Source organism: Morone saxatilis, unplaced genomic scaffold, assembly GCF_004916995.1.
Source record: "Morone saxatilis isolate NCDOM2014 unplaced genomic scaffold, NCSU_SB_2.0 Contig18, whole genome shotgun sequence".
NCBI lineage: Eukaryota > Metazoa > Chordata > Actinopteri > Moronidae > Morone > Morone saxatilis.
This window is the reverse complement of record NW_023339740.1, coordinates 10,823,261-10,840,356: the sequence shown is the minus strand read 5'-3', so window position 1 is coordinate 10,840,356 and position 17,096 is coordinate 10,823,261. Positions and strand designations below refer to the sequence as shown.

The 17,096-nt window shown below is 39.1% G+C and overlaps 2 protein-coding genes across 5 annotated transcripts in view; both read right to left on the bottom strand.

The window, feature by feature from the left end:
• The window catches only part of srpk1b (SRSF protein kinase 1b), a 20,036-nt gene extending 15,826 nt beyond the window's left edge, over positions 1 to 4,210 (bottom strand). For 2 of the 3 annotated variants that reach the window (XM_035661581.1, XM_035661582.1), the window contains exon 1: positions 3,396 to 3,450. Coding sequence is in view for 1 of the 3 variants with exons in the window: in XM_035661580.1 (XP_035517473.1) it covers positions 3,396 to 3,450; positions 4,122 to 4,134 (68 nt within the window). In the remaining 2 variants the exon portion in view is untranslated. Of the gene's footprint in view, positions 1 to 3,395; positions 3,451 to 4,121 lie in introns of those variants that run through there. The other variant, XM_035661580.1, reaches the window with a different exon arrangement.
• Positions 4,211 to 5,814: 1,604 nt separating this feature from the next.
• The window catches only part of mapk14b (mitogen-activated protein kinase 14b), a 20,653-nt gene continuing 9,371 nt past the window's right edge, over positions 5,815 to 17,096 (bottom strand). Inside the window, exons 3-12 of one of the 2 annotated variants that reach the window (XM_035661584.1) lie at positions 14,947 to 15,005; positions 13,801 to 13,912; positions 12,773 to 12,802; positions 12,522 to 12,569; positions 12,315 to 12,429; positions 11,438 to 11,509; positions 9,788 to 9,867; positions 8,597 to 8,675; positions 8,150 to 8,323; positions 5,815 to 8,031 (exon numbers count right to left, since the gene is read on the bottom strand). In XM_035661584.1, coding sequence (XP_035517477.1) covers positions 7,964 to 8,031; positions 8,150 to 8,323; positions 8,597 to 8,675; positions 9,788 to 9,867; positions 11,438 to 11,509; positions 12,315 to 12,429; positions 12,522 to 12,569; positions 12,773 to 12,802; positions 13,801 to 13,912; positions 14,947 to 15,005 — 837 coding nt within the window. In that variant the 3' untranslated portion in view covers positions 5,815 to 7,963. Of the gene's footprint in view, positions 8,032 to 8,149; positions 8,324 to 8,596; positions 8,676 to 9,196; positions 9,277 to 9,787; positions 9,868 to 11,437; positions 11,510 to 12,314; positions 12,430 to 12,521; positions 12,570 to 12,772; positions 12,803 to 13,800; positions 13,913 to 14,946; positions 15,006 to 17,096 lie in introns of both variants that reach the window. The other variant, XM_035661583.1, reaches the window with a different exon arrangement.

Genomic DNA, 17,096 nt, shown 5'->3' with positions numbered 1-17,096 from the left:
CACACACACACACACACGCTGAAAAACTCCCATCATCACAGATAAAACAAGCAGTACAAACATGACCAAAGTCTGACTTTCACATCTCAACTGTGCCTCCTCTCTCTCATACACAAACACAAACATGACACTTATTGCACTACTCACTTGCATGTGAGCCCGCTGGCTAGCTTCACAACAGCTGTATTGATGGAGAAGATCCAGTCCAGGAGCCACATGACCCAGACAACACGAGGCTACAGCTATGTTACACCCCAGTCTACGCTTTAAAAAAAAAAATAAATAAATAAATTGGCAAAAGGAGAGTGGCACTTGGATCGGGTCTGCTCTCCTCTCCCCTGGCTCTTCAAACGAACAGTAGTTGTGCTGCGTCCTCTCAGCACAGCAGCCACAACAGAGCGACTGACACGGGTAAGTGGGAGGGAAGGAGCGTGATGGGTGCAAGGGCAAGAGAGGGAGAGAGAGAGGGGAGTTCATTTATGCTTGGATGCTCGCCACTTGCTTGATGGTTATTGACAGAAAGTATGCATTTTGTGTCAGGATTTTATGGTGAACCGATGCTCTGAGCCAACCCTGGAATAAAGTTTAAGTGACGTTACCACAACAAGTAGGACAAACTGTAGCCTTGTAACAGCTGGAGAGATTAGCCACACAGCTTTGAGTTTTCATTTACAATGTGATGAGGCTGCTGCGTCAAAGCCATGCAGTTATTGTAAAACGTGTCAATAGTCATCATTTGTTAATAGTTAAATATTAATTAATCCATCATGAGCGAATGACAACCTATTCAGTCCCATTCACTTTTTTCACACTTCAAGTTGCAGCTTTATGTATCGGATTGCACTGTATGTGATCATCTCATTTACCAAAAGACATCTGTCAACAATGAAGCTACGAAGATGAAGAAGGTGAAGAAGAAGCTCACCTCGCTTTTTGTTTCCCCCATACATACAAACACAAGCAGCTCTGCTCCACTTCACACCACCTCTTTCTCTTTCTCTCTCTGTGTCGCTCCAGCAGTATGTTTTATGAAGCCCAAAAAACTAATTTTTCATCCGTGATTCTGCTTTAACAAAAGCAGGTGAGCCACATGTGGAGGAGGCTTGTAGTTAATGAGCCTGTCATTGTGGAACCGAATGCTTTACCTGATCCGTGCTTGTAAATCTATCTCCATGTACCAGATAACGCTTAAATGGGTCGCTGGACGTTAAAATACCTTAACTCTTATGTGGAAGACACTGAGACATTAATATTTTATATTTTGTTACATGCTTAAATAAAAATTTTGTTTTTTTAAGAAAAAAGGAGAAAATAATGAAATATAAGTACCTTTATTTGTTCAGAATATAATTCAAATGTATTAAGAAAAAGGCTTTTCCACATGGTCACTGTATATAAACTATTCATTTAATTTACAGAAACTGTGCTATATTAGGTGATATGTATTGTTATGTGGATATGAAATGACCTATATCAGGATATGAGATTTAGATCATATCGCACTACTCGGAGGTATATTTATGTCGTTTGCTCATGAGGAAGTAAAACAACAATCCAGTGAAGCACAAACAGATGAAGGTTGGGTGCAGTCTTGTGAGATGTAGAGAGGAGAAGTGGAAAGGGAGGGCTGTAACTGGGCGAGGGGGAAACATACGAGCCTGAGAGCAGGGAATTAGTAGTTAGTGATACTGTGATACAGGTAAAACAAGGGAGGAGGTATAATGAGGAGAAAATCTAATCTCCCAAAATAAAATCACATCATAACCGGCACGTCATCAATCAAATGTGTGCAGGTAGAACAAGCAGGTGACTGCAGGACAAAGACCACAGTGGGTTTATGGTGGGCTGGTTAATTTGAATCAATCCTGTAATTGGTCTTTTTTGTTTGCTTTTAGTTCCCGGCAGTGTTGTCATTCATTTATGTCTGCAAATGTTTTTGTTTTGTTGTTGTTGTTTTGTGATATTTGTTGCTGTTCCCATCTGGATATTTCTGACCACATTTAACCTGAGATAACGTTCAAACATCAATGATATACCAAGTGTAAAAATATAAATAAACAGAATTTCTAATGAACAGGTGCCCTTTGCCACCAGCTCATAGAAATGTCATCAGTAACAGTTCATTTATTCCATGTTGTTTTATACCTACATTAAAATCATTCTTACTTCTTTTTTTAAAAATTTAGCTTTGAACAGCAGCGAACTGTTTCATTAAAGGCACTGAATGCTCCAAATAATGCTGCTCTTCTGTGGGTGTCGCGTTTGATGCGTCACCAATGGCAATTGATCCTAATTAGCTACTTGAGACGGGGGTTACAAGAGAAACTTGTTCGTTTGATGGGATTTTATTTTATCACAAAATAAAAAGCAACTCTTCTAAACGAGGAAGGACAAAGGTCATTTTTGACGTCCCCTAGTTAGATGAACGCAGCCCAACCCAGGACTTGTCAAACAAGATTTGCCGCAAGGTGCAGAATGTCCAACGTTGGCATTTTGTAGGACTCGGCAACAGGTGACAACTTCCAAGTGACTTGTTAACTGGAAGTGCTACTACATTTGTTACCTACACATACGTTACTGTTATAGCTTTTTGGCAGATGTATAACATTTAACATCTTGCATACATCACTAAACTAAACTACCTTATTATACACAGAGTGAAATGTTGCCCTTTTGTGGCATTTATTGGGTTGTACTGTATAAATTGATTTGGATCATATTCGTACTGCCAAAGCAAAACGTATCCACATGGATCTGTTATTGAGGCATGGCGCCTTGAGGTTATTGGCATTATTTCTACAGGCTTTTTTCAATCCAATTTGCATACGAGAGAAAGGTCCCCACTTTCCTGGTTTCTGGACTTCTGTTAAATGTCAGAATAAACTATTATTTATATTTAATAGGTTATGCAGCTTCCGATGATTTCGACAGCACACCATGTGAAACTATATATAGATATTCTAACGAAACGTTCCTTCATCTTTTAAGTTATAAATGTCAACTGAAGTCCATTAGTGAGAACCCTTGTGAGCAATTTGCAAAATGGCTCCTATTATGGCAAATCAAGCACTCAAACCACCTGAAATCACTGTGCTAGCAAACATGCTTTCAAGTAGGATTAAATGACTTCCTTAACATACTTAGTATAAAAGTCAAAGCACTGTGCAGACGTTGTGATGTTGCATCCACCAGAAGCTCCCTCTGTACAATACACACCAACAGCTGCATGATGTGAAGTGGGACACCTCCATATGCATTATTCTGATCAAAGTTTACAACCAAGAGAGACAATGCAGCTGGACAGTTTCTCGTGAATCTCCTGCTTTGTGTTTAAAGAGAGAAAACTGCGGAAATATGAACTATGAAAACAAGCAGGAGGTGCTATTTAAACTTACTTTTTGCCAGGTTTCCTGGGCTTTGTCCTCTTCTTCCTGGCTTGCATCGCTAGTACTAAAAAGAAAGAGAGAAAAGAGTGAAGATATAACACAGTAATTCAACTCCAAACCTCGCAGTAAGTACGACACAGTGATGTTACACAAAGCTGTTATGGCTATATGGTGATTGTGTGTCCCGGGCTGCAGGTGTAAAGAGCTCGTACTTACGGGTTAGATTACATTAGCAGGAGTAAGAGCCTCTCAAAGAGCTGTGTAAGGGTTAGGGTTAGGGTGTGTGTGTGTGTGTGTAAGCCGGCCTGGGCGGTGTGTTAGTCCAACAGGAGAGGCATTTAAGTTAGCTGCTAACAGTAACGTGGTGCGTTTCACTACGAATATCACACGTTTTATCCACTATCATGCCGAGACCTGGTAACTGTGGCAATAGTTTCAGGAACACTGTGGCTTACTTATTTTTTTTACTCCCAACCTGGATAAAAGTTTAAAAAGACATGTTTGTCCACGAACGGATGCTAGTGTGTTGGCTAGAGCTAGCATACCGTGAACACACACATACACACACACAGCGGAGCGCATGGTCTACTTTTACTTTCCACCAACTGTAACGTGGCTTGTCACAGTTGTTAAAATCATCATGAGAAGATGTCTGCCACTGAAATATCTTGAATAAAACCGTACGTGTTTCAAGTACTACGTGTAAAACGCATTTAGGAGCAGTTACAACGTTACCTTTTCTTTCCATGCTGATAACCAGTCAGGAGATGCGTTCAACAACGGTTGGAATTGTCGAAACTCTAAAGTGCGCGAAAATGAACGACCGGACTGAGTTGAGCTGTAGGGGGCGGAGTGTGTAGAAGCTGTCAAAAGCTAGTAGTATTCCTGATGTATGTGGTATCTTCTGGCGATTAAATTAAAACATTTGCCACATGAATACAGATTGTTTTCGGATATGTGTTATTTTGTATCTGCAGCACAGCAAAGCTCTGACAGGCTACTGTGCTGTATGTAGGCCAACTGTATGCACCCTGTCGCACCCAAGGTCCCATTAAATCCAGTGCAACCAGTGCTGTTGTGGAGTTATAAGAATGTGTTTGTTTGTGGTAATCTATGCTTTTATTGGTATGCACCATGTGAGCATAATATAAAGAAAAATAGTAAAGACCTTAACCCTATATTTTGACACAGGGCCACACATTTTGCTAATAATAATGCAACTCTCACATTACTTGATTTTGTACTTGTGATGCAAATTCCCTAACAAATGTGCAATTATTTAAATAACTAAAACCAGTTGCTACACCGTGAATCTGGTGCTTCTGGGGGGCCTGAGGATGTGAGGCTCCGGGGCAACTTTGTCCTATTGGTAACTGTTACTGACAGTGATGGCTGTTACAGGAACCATTTCTCTGTTATTTGCGTTGCAAGCTGAGGTTTGAATTTGGTCCATGTTTTTCAGACAAGCCCAATGGGCAAGATTTCTAGATGCTCCTGGGACTCAGATCACCAAGGACCCAAAAAGTCAGTTTTGCTGGCAGATGACATTTGCAGTAACTAATGTATATTGTTGTCATGCTGGTCAAATGAAAAATGAAAGAGACCTCTGACTCGAAAACAACCAGTCATTATCTTGACTTGCTAACCTTAAATTATGATGTAGTCTTGAACTTGACTGCCTCAGTAATGTCAGTTATAGAGCAATATGTTAGCAATAAAGTTAGCTAACAATAGCATCACCACGCTAAGGCTTTTGTAAGAATAGTTTCAAACGTCAAATTCTAAAACATTGTCTAAAATTTCAGCCAGTATGTCCTTTCTAATTTATCTCAAGTAGCTTATTTATTTTATTTTTTTTTTTACATATTTATTCTGAGCCTTCAATCAATTTGGTTTATTTTCTCTGTGGAAATGGACTTCCATAACTAAGACCCCTACCATATTAGAGAAGGGCCCTGCGAGTACCAAAGAAAAGCATCAGAGCATTACATTATGTATGACTCTCCATCTAATTCACCCGCACATGACTTAGAAATTATATTTCATGTAAAGCTGGTGAGGATACAAATGTACTGTTAATCATTTTTTCTTACTCATTCCCCTTTGACTTGTACCCGACAACTAATAACTTTGATTCAGTTATTGTTATAGTAATATATCATTAACACTGAGGATTGAGATTCAGCCTGTGTGCATGCATGCAAATACCCATACTTGTATGTCTGGTGTTTTCATTTAACAGGTCAAGTGATTTTATACCTTAAATAAATGGTAGTTGAAGTTTTATTTAAATGAATAATCATTTTATTACTATCTTGCTTTCCCTTCTTTCCCTTCAGAATTGGTCATCCTACATGTTTGCAGAGGTTTTACTTGACATGGCTGCCACCCAGTGGTGGCACACTGACAACTAAAACTCTGCATACTGTTAACAGGTTTGAAAAATAGTAGCCTTTATTTTCTAATGTTGGTATTTACAGGTGACATGCTGTCTTGGTACATGTGGTAAAGAACACAGTAAAAAGATATGAACACATCTCAGGCAAAGAAAGCAGAACCAATGACCAAATTAACTAGTGACATTGGGATATGGACAAGATAAATAATCTAATTTATGCAGTTTAAAAAAAAACAAAAAAAAAAAACTACAAAGAATGAGGATTCAGCATTGCCCTTCAGCATCCAGTGAGTAAACGTACACTCTTTCCCACATACATGTGCCCTGCTAAATTATTCAGATGAATGACAAATATAGTTCTAGCATTACTCAAAAAACAATCAATATTACAGAATCAGGGAGTAACATCAAATCTTGATTTCACACACAAAGAATAAAATAATACATTAGAAAAAGCCCTACATGAAAACAAGCAGTTGCAAATGAAATAGTAAAGACACTGATATTGTTTGACATCAGCCAGAGCAACTGTGGATATAGCTTGTATGTCACATATAACTGTAATCCGACTCCTAAAATGCTTAATGGAAAAAGAAAAACGAACTAGGAGTCTACTGTTTAGTGGTTTGTATGTCAATACAAAATGTTGACATACTTGTAATACATATTTTGCTTTTAATTTCTGCACTGTCTATTGAAATTCTTTGACAATAGGATACTTTTGGAGGGCAGTACCTCTGGAACACAACAAGATAAATAAATGTTCAAGAACAAATTTAAACTCAAAACTCAGAAATCCCAGAAAAGAACGAACTGAAACAACTGCAAAATGAGCAGAGTTGTTTGAACTGATTTAAAACTAGATGATTCATATTGTTGACTCTGATACACAAGCTACTGCAGTCACTGCGGCCTAACTGACGTTTGAGATTATGGATGGTACATTTGGTTTCTGATATAGTAAGCTCTCTATAAATAATAAAAAGAACCTTAAATTCTGACAAATAATATTCTCTTTTACATCGATATACAAACAACATAACAAAAGATCATAAATATGAGGCAAACTGGCGCCCCCAACATTCAATAAACATTAATAGTACTGTGTTTTATAAATGCAATATGATTAAAGTACATTGTCAGTTGGTGTTGTGGTGGGAAACATCACATTTCAATAAACTAATAAGCTAAATCTGGCTTCATCATGCGTATGTGGTACTGTAGGTTGCGATAATGGTGACTGAAACATTCCTGTGAAACAACAGATCAGAAGTGCTGAAAAGACGAATTGATATGGGAGAAAAGGATTGGAAACGAAACAAATGTTAAGTAGGTGAAATGGATACATAAGCATACTCTTTAAACTCATGTTTTGGTTGAGAGGGACACTGTAAGCCTCCATATCCAACAATAAGAAATATGAAGTACTGAATTTTCCATGTAGAGTGAATATTTTACAGATTTTTAACCTATGCAATACATACTTGTATTCAATTACATACTATATCTTTTTATATGCCATTTTAGGCTAAACTTGAGTAATAAAATTCATACTGTCAGAGGGGCGGCTGAAGTGTGACTCAGCGATTATGACTATTACACAAATACGGTAACTGGTTTGACTAAAGTACTTAGTACAAATACTGTTTGTCATATATACAATGTTCTATGCATTGATAGAAATAACATTTAATTTGGATATGTGGAAGATAGACACACCACAATTTGAAACTATTCAACCCAATCTTTTTTCCTTGAATATTAATTACTGGTAAGTAGTACAATTGTATAAAATACACATTAGCGGTTCAATTTCTCCAATTTTCTTTAAGATACTGACATGTCATTTCTAGTTTTCTGAATCAAAGAGAGGATCAATATAAACCACAAATGTCTGGAGGTAAAAGCTCACTAAAAATATAAGGAGAATTAAAGTCTGCCTCAGCGCGTTGGGATGGAGGGTAACAAAAACAGCAAAGTGGGGGACGGAAGGAATAGGATGTCAAGTTTTATCCCTGATAACGCGACGTCCCCCAGAGATGAATGACGGCAGGCACTTGAATGTCATGGTTGTGCGAGTGTGTGAGGAAAGTGGTGGATAGTCACATGAGACTGATAGTCTTTAAAGAGTGTTTCTTGGAAAACAAAAGATGGAAGAAAAGGTGTCTCCTCCTTCTCCTCAGGATTCCATCTCGTCTCCGTCGAACGACGGTGGCTCGAAGCTGAGTACCTCCTCATAGGTTAACCCTGAGAGACAATAAACAGTACGTGAGTTTTTTTTACTAAACATTTCCTAAACCATCTACCCATTTTCTTCCCAGCAAATTCAGGTTATAGGCCAGGCATCCACAATATGCCGACTTACTTTTCCATTCCTCAATTTCCAGCTCACGGCTTTCGAAACTCTGGTCGTAAGGCTCCGCTTCAGGCTCGTCGTCTGGATCGTGGTACTGGGCAAAGTACGGGTGTGCCAGAGCCTCAGATGCTGTGATCCGCTTGTCTGTGTCCAACACCAGCATTTTCTCCAGCAAGTCCACCGCTTGAACACAGCGATGAGAGAACAACGATGAGTATGTGAAAAGCAAAGAGAGCAAAACCCTCCATCTAAACCTTTATGTATAATCAAACCTTAATGGACAGATGTTAAAACAGTTACTACATTGCTGTAGTATTTCTCATAGTGGATGATTTAAACTGGACAGTCATGTACAGTAATTGAGGTTAACCCTGACTGTCATGATGATACCACTAGAGGGACTCACTGAGCCACAACTAGTGTCAGCCATGGTGTGATGCCGAAACAGGAACTTACCAAGAGGGTTGGCACCAATAAACACATCAGCAAAGTTCCTCTTGGGCATGTGGGGAAGTGAGTTAATGTAGTTCCTTGCCTGTGTGAAAAAATACAACAAAACAGCAAAACTGTAAGAGATCTTAAAGTAACACAGGTGGTAAAAGGTTGTGCTATAAAAGACTTAATATTTTGACATATATAACATTGATTTACTACATTTACATGCTACAAAAATGATTATTACTATACATCCTTCCTGAAACACATGCTCCAAGCACTTTAATCATGACCCAAATTACACGCATTACACATTGTGCCCTTATGTTCAGAATCAATATGTGTTACCAGTTAGCTCATCAGAATATACTGGCAAAGCACACTGGAAAGCCTTGCTGAGACAAACACAGTGAGTCAGAGAGGAAAAAGGTGGAGTAAGTGGAGTGAGAGCAGAGGCCGATACGAAGACAAATGCAAAAGGTAAGAAATACTTAAAAACAACACATCAGGTCTAACGGTATCTGTCTGTAAACAGGACCGTGGATATCCGCCGGTGCCCTAATTCCAGCTGGGGGTGCGAAGATCGGGGGCACTTGGGAAGGCGGAGGGCATGTGTCTCACCTCATGGCTGGGCATCCTGCTTATGAGGGAGGCTGGGGGCGTCCCCGTCAGGCGCATTATCTGCTGCAGCTGGTTTATATCTTAAGCTTTTGAGTCAAGGGGCATCATAACATGGTCAGCATGTCAAAAAGCATGGGGTGGTTGGGGTAGTTTGTGTATGGAGGGGTGGAAAAGGGGGGGAAGAAACACACACAGGGTGAGGTTGAAGAGGATTTAAGACAGTTTGAGCTTTGGTATACAACAACCCTCGCCTGACTATGACCGATAATTTAGTATCCAGGGTTCGGATATTAAAAGAGATTTATGGACACTGTAACCCAGCGCTGCACTAGAGGCTTCTTAATAGATTAGACTGTTGCAGTTCATAGCACATGCTGGAAAGAAGTGGGAACCAAAGCCCAAGTGCATATAAAGCCATTAAGAAAAACACACAATTTCAGAGCAAAACAGGTGCAGTTTAGAAGAAGTAGTAGCAATTCAAAAGTAGTAAAGTGGACCGTCTAACTCTTGTCAGGGTAACACAGAGGCAACACAAACGCAGGCAGGAGGGGCAGTGTGACAGAACTGGGTGGGATGGTACTTGACACTCACAGACTCCGAAGAGATTTTCATCAAGAGCTCGGGCCCTGGGGTTCCAACCAGCATCATTATAAGCTTCAACTGATCAATGTCTACCACACTCACATGAAGGAAAACAGGAGGGATGGAGGGTGTTGGAGAAGGAGAGAGGGGTGAGAGGTACAACAGTCAGAGCTGTCATCTGTGTCTGAAAATCTTCTTTCATATATTCAAAATTTTAAAAGAACAAAAGGCAGCCCAGGTGTTAATAACTCAAGTATTTACACTGCGATGCATAACTGATACTGATTACAGCACTGGATGGTGAAAAAACATAACTGATGTGTTATTACCAAAGGTTAGATTGTGGTTTAATTAGGCAAAACTACACTACAAGCAAAATGCAAGGAACTAATTTTCATTATCGATCTGCAAATTGTATCAATCTAACTAATTGTTAGCATTTACACTGAAACGTCAATAGCAAAAACCCATTTCAATCTACAAATCATATAGAAAAGTGAAATGCAGCAAGTTGTTACATTAGGGAACCTAAGAATGTTTTTTTAAGCAAAGAAACTAAAAAAAAAAAAAACCTATTAACTGATCACTATCACAATGGTTGCAGATTTATTTCTGAATTGAATAATAACTGCAGCTTACACAAGCAATCAGAAATGTAAGCAAAGTTATTTGGTGATACCAGTGATCTCAAAACCACATAAAGTGCATGTAGCTGATCTATTATTCAAATTTGAAAATGTCAGCAATCATTAGTAGATTATTCTTTAATACTAAAAAGGCACACGTACTGTGCACAGCTCCTGCATGCTGTGCTTTCAGTTTAAGTGAGGAGCAGCTTATAAGATGCGTGATCTCATTCTGGACGTTTTAGCTCTGATTTCCTCCCACGAGAACCATATATACAGCTGTGCAAAGATCTTTCATTGAGACAGGTAAAACAAGGCAGTCCAGAAAGACTATAGTACTCTCTATATTAAAATATGCTTCTTCGTAGGTGGGTAGATCCACCACCTCTCTAGATTTGGTGAGAGGGCTCACATTCAAAGAAACACACACACACACCCACGGAGCATGCAGTGACAGAGTGAATGGCTTCACTGATCATTTAGAGGAGGAATCACAAACACATTATACAATAGCAAGCCCATGTTTTTAATCTTTAACAGGACTGTGACCTCAGTAGTCAGCGTCTCACAGCGCCTTCCTGTGTGTTTTTGTATTGAAATACTGTTACGTTCTGCTGCTGTGCATGGGAAGCTCTGTGGGAGGGAAACAGGAAGATGTACTGTATCTTGGAGAAGCAGTGGAGACAACAGTGGGCAGTGCTTAGTCACAGACCGCAGGAGAGTATAACTCCTATCACATGCATGCACATACTCTCTCTCCCTCCCTCTAGTCAAGTTTCCTTGACTATTCTGAGCAGCTCATAAAAGTCAATACTCAGCAATGTATCTAAGTAAGCTTGAAGTATGTAAAATTGTGTGTGTGTTTGAAACACTGTGGTCTTTGCAACAAAGCAGCAGTTTGTTATAGCCTTGAATGCAGGGAAATCAAACAACGAGCATATACACAAAAGAACAATATTTATCCATCCAGATCTACCAAAGACCTACAGTTCAGTTTATTTATTACATTGCAGTGACAATGGTGGAAGGATACGGTCTGTGCCAGGGAAGAGCGTCCGTCCAGTAAGTAGTTCAGCCATGATGCAGCCCACCGACCAGATATCCACTATTACATGTAATGAAGAAAAACGTGGAGTGAATACTTAAGAATATGTACGTGTATGTTTCATATTTAGTGTCAGTTACATTATATTCGTTAGTCACTTTTGTATGTGCCTTGCTTTTTATCCCAAGCTCAAGTTTTCAAAAGCATAATGTAATAATATAATAAAAGGCTGATCATGGGACTTATACAGGGATTAAACAAATACAATACAAGATGCTTTAATATAGGGCTGCACGATATGGTGAAAACATTATATCGCGATTGTTTTGACAGATATTGTGATTGGGATATGATTCACGATTATTGTGGGAGTCATCATTTTTTTTCATCACAAATTGCTAAAGCTGCTAAAAAATTATAGAGTGGTGCAACAACAGGCACTCTATCAAAAGTGCCTTACAACTGTTGAGACAGCAAAAGGCAACACAAGTAATTTATTTGACCATTTATACCAACATCACAAGCCATCTAAGACAACTGCTATGGGTGCTTTGGCGTAGTGTTCTGCTTTGACGTCACGTTGAATGCACCAGAAAATTGAAAAGCCGGCCTAGTTTCTCTTTAATGGCCCTCATCATTTCTTTTGTAATAAATTCTTAACAAGCGACGCTGCAGAAGAAAAAGCTACATATATCTGCAGAAATTATGTTTTTATATATCTACATTTTGTGAATTACAACAACCACAAACTAAACCCACAGATCACAACAACCTATTTCAGTACAATTCCAATTGGGTAAAATTGCACATGATGTAATGATACATTCAGTTGCCCAAAACTTTATAATTAAATCTCTTTGTTTACCTGTCATGTTGTAGTGCATCCAGTTGAGCATGATCTCTGGGGCTCGGTACCACCGGGTGGCTACATAGCCTGTCATTTCATCATCTGTGTGCCGTGCCAAACCAAAGTCCAGGATCTGAGGGACGAAGGGATTTTATTTGTCGCCGTGTACATGATCATCTAAATCATACATAGTGAACTTTGCTTTAAGTCAACTATTTTTCTTACCTTGAGCTCACAGTCTTCATTCACAGCCAGATTACTGGGCTTCAAGTCCTGAAGAGGAAAGGGGAAAGAAGGAAAAGTCAAGACAGGATACACAAGCAACAGACAGATGTCCTGCTATCTGTTTTTCCCTGTTAATGTTAACCAAACATCATATAGGATCAGCTAGTGCTGTATTGATTGTAGCCTTCTGGTAATGAGTAAGATTGATCAAAGGTCAAAATGGTCAAAAATCAACTTCAGGAGAATCTTACTCTGTGGATGATGTCTGCAGAATGGATGTACTGTGGGGGGAAAAGAACAAAATAACGATTATTAAACTTATATACAACTTAAATCACAACTGAAAGTGTATTTAATTTGCTATTTAAACATAGTTTACTGTGTGTTACTATGTGTAACCATCAGGAACAGTGTAGGATTTAGTGGCGTCTAGCAGTTTAGTTGCATACTGCAACCCGCTCGCTTCACCCTCCCCTTCCAAGTGAAAAAATTACTGTGGCTGAAAAATGTGAACGACCCTGCAGTAGAAACATGTGGTTCAACATGGCGGCCTTCATGGAAGGCGACCAGTGGTGTCTGTAGATATAAAAGGCTCTTTTAAGGTAACAAAAACACAACGATTCTTATTTTCAGGTGAGAATACACTAGTTATGTATTTAACTATACTACCATAGTGATGCATACTATATTCCAATTATGCTAATAGATCCTCCTAAATGTTACACAATGGACCTTTAAATCTACAGTGGTGGAACTGGTACACATAGAGCAGAGTACAATACTAAAAGACAGCATATATCAATAAAAATGATCAATACCAGAGACAGAAGTCTACTTAAACATTACAAAGAGGGTTCAGCAATCATGGTGATGAACCTCAAGTATTATGTCCCATCAGAATTGATGATTGACAGGAACTTCTGACTTTTTACTTTGGGGTTATTGTGTCAGATGACAGAATTCAGTTGTCAAAACAGAGTTTATTGCAAGGACCAAAGTCAGACAGAAAAACTTTATCTAGGCCAATTTTTATTCAATGGGCCATCAGTTGGACTTACAGAGTATAGTTTCTAAAACTAAACTAAATCTCTAGTATGTTTCTACATCTACCAAATTGGAAAAAATAATATTTAGTATTTCTAATATCCTGATAAAGGAGAAGTCAGTACACAAAGATTGTGTTTCACATCAGTCTAGTAAAACAACCTACTTATCAGGATAAGGAGTAAGGCAGCATCGTTGGACTGAATTTTTGTGTTAAGCCAGGAGCTTCACTGACCTTTAAGCCTCTGAGAATCTGGTAGATGAGGAACTGGACGTGGTCGTCAGTCAGCTTCTGACACTTGACGATGTTGTTGAGGTCTGCACCCATTAGGTGGGTCACCAAGTACCTGCAAGTTGATTAGATGTGCTCTCAGGATGTCTGCATGTCTTTGTCTTCTGTGCCTTTCTTTAATTCAAAAATGCTTTTAAAATAATTGTATCACTATCTGCAATAAGGACTTTATAAAACACTGATTTCATTTACACGATGTCTGCATTACCATTCTGTTTGTAACTTTTTATTAAATAAATAATTTATATTCTTAAAGAATGGGAGAATTAGAAAGAGAATGATATGAAGAGTGGAAAAAAGGACAATGTTTCACTTATCTTTTTTTGATAGTGGAATGTTTATACAGCCAAGAGATCAGCTGAAGGAGGCCAATTGCAGTGGAAGTTATGTTATGTGTATGTATGTTAGGTCTGTGCATGGTATATCTGCTCAATCTGACCTTGTACCACAAGAGATGCAGTTATTGGCTGTCCTGCATATGCATGCATCTGGTTTCTTGCATTGCAATAGAAGGATTGATTTCACAATGTTTTTGTTTGTAACTGGTCGCATGAAAGGAGAAGTGTCACATCAGTGCTGGGTGTGTGTGTGTGTGTGTGTGGGTGTGTGTGTGTGTGGGTCTGTGTGTGTGTGTGTGTGTGTGTGTGTGTGTAGCTTCATCTCACATTTCCACAAATGTGCAACATGCTGATGACGCCACACCATGCGGAGAATTCAAGGACACTGATTGAGTATTCTGTGCACATACACACTGTAGCCCCAGAGACTGCCAGATGGCTGTTACCATGGAGACTAGCTGTGATGTGTATAGTGCTTGTGTCCACCCTACATTCACCTTGGTAAAACCCGCCACATGCTGGATTGGCATGAAGTTTTGAGCTGAAGGATTATGATAAATTTGTAACTCTAGTTTCTCTCGTGTTAATCTTGCAATCTGCTGAAGGTTTTCGCTGTGTGACAATGAGGGAAAATAAAGCTGTGTGAGAGCTTAATGGAGAAGGGAGACAGAGAAAGACGCTGTAGAAAGAACGAAGAACAAGGAGACAGAGGACTACCTAAAAGACATGAGTGAGAAAAAGTGTGACTTACACATCATTGAACTCCTCTAAGCTTGTTCCTGGCGTGAAAACATCTAACAGTCCAATCACCTGAAAGCAAAGATGTCAAAGGTCAGCAACATTAGCAAAATGTATTTGTGCATTAGATTTCAAATGAACAATAATTTTGGTTACATTTGAATTATCAGCATGCATGCTTTTAATAAAAAAATAAAAAACACTTAACAACAAACTTACAATCAACAACTGAAGACATTTTTGTTTTTAGAATTAAAGTACTTTGACCCTGATACTTTAAAATCATTTTGTCAAACAAGTAGACAATCTTGCTACAGTACTCCAGTTTCAAGGACTCATGCTAGCTTTTATGTATAGTGACGTACACTGGGTCATCCTTGCGCTCAGTTTTGGTTTCCAAGTGGTTTAATCACATAAACGGCGCTGATAGCAACCACAACAGATATGATTACAGAGGATGCGGTGAAACTTGTGCATCATGCTGACAGGATGTCCCTCAGCGGTGTGTTAATATTGTGTTTTAGTGTGAACAAAAGGATGGTGTACATTTATGACGCCCAAAAAGCAACGTGCCATATTGGATGGAGTTATTTTTAACTGGTTTCACATGTTTGTTCGACTGCTGTTTCTAATAGCTTTAAAACTTTCAGCAAGTTGTGAGCATGTTTATTCATTAACATTACAACAGCTTTGGATATTAGATATATTAAAGTTCCATTCAATTGGTGAACATTTCTCAAGATCTTTTCACCACAGTGTAAAGAGTTTGTGTGCATGAGAGGAAAAACCCAAAATAATGTGTGAAAGTATGATAGGCTGCAGTATGTAAGACTAAGTTATATGCACATAACAGACTTGTTTTTATGAGTTTTCAGAGCGAACAGAACAGAGCAAAAGAGAACAAAGACAGAAAACATATTAGAAGATCATCATATGTGTGTGTGTATTTACAGTACATGTATATGTATATGCACACATTCATGCACGCTAGTACACTGGCAGAGAGCAGCCTTGATTGCCAACCCTGCCCCCGCCCCCTAGAGAGAGACTGAGGTGGATAGGTATTGTAAAAACACAGGAGCAGCCCACCCACACAGGGCACAAACTCACAGCTGATTGGTGGGCTGGAGCCACAACAAACAGATGATTGGTCCGTTCAGGCTTTCCAAAATCAAAGCCCTGGGAGTCTCCTGGCAACAGCGTGAGCAAAACACAGAATCCCTCTGCGTGTAAAGCATAGATAGGTACCAACACTTTGATGATTTAAGGACAAAAAGCATTGCTTTATGCAATATCCCCTGTTATGATGAAATAGAACCTGACAACAACATCCACATTAAGGACCACACAGATAAAAACAGATCGCATTTCGATGTTATGCAAGTCCGTCTTTTACTCACATTTTCATACAACACTGACATCTTGCAATTAGCACAGCAATAAGAGGACTGGTACTGTATAATCCTGAATAATCCTGGTCCCACGTAAAACCTGTTTTTAAATAAATGCAGTGTTTTACTGGTAGTACCAGCACACCATGCAACACTAATTCCTCCACTGCTTAACAAGTTCAAGCTGTTATAGTAGTGAAATAAGATCCAGGAAAAGTACTATTGTATGAAAATGATGTAAAATGATGTTCGTATGAAATTAAATCCTCAGTACTTTTCGTGGGTTTCCCACTCTAAGACTTCCCAAACTTCTTCAAGCTGTAGTTTTTTTTCCATCTCAAACCGCTGTGCTTCACAGCGCCTGCATGTTGAGGATACTGTAGAAAGCACCAGTCCACTGTGCCACTCGTCAGTACATTCTCATAAAAAGCTATTTCTACCCATAACAATGGCCAACAACAACTACTGAGTGAACTCTGTACAAAGGAAACTTCCCCCTTTTCACGTAAAAAAAAAAGACCTCAGCACCAAGAGAAACGTCTAGTCTTATTCACACACTCATACATGCCATTCACTAGTTGACTTGCTCCCACACAGCACACAGAAACCAACCACCTGCACTTCAGCTTGAAAAATCATAACCACTGATATTGCATAACACCATTTGGTCAAAGTGTTAAGCTGGATGCACCAACAGCACACAGGAACTAGGAATTCTGTTTGTGTTTCGTACGCAACTGTCTGCATGAGCAGGACCCACACACACACACAC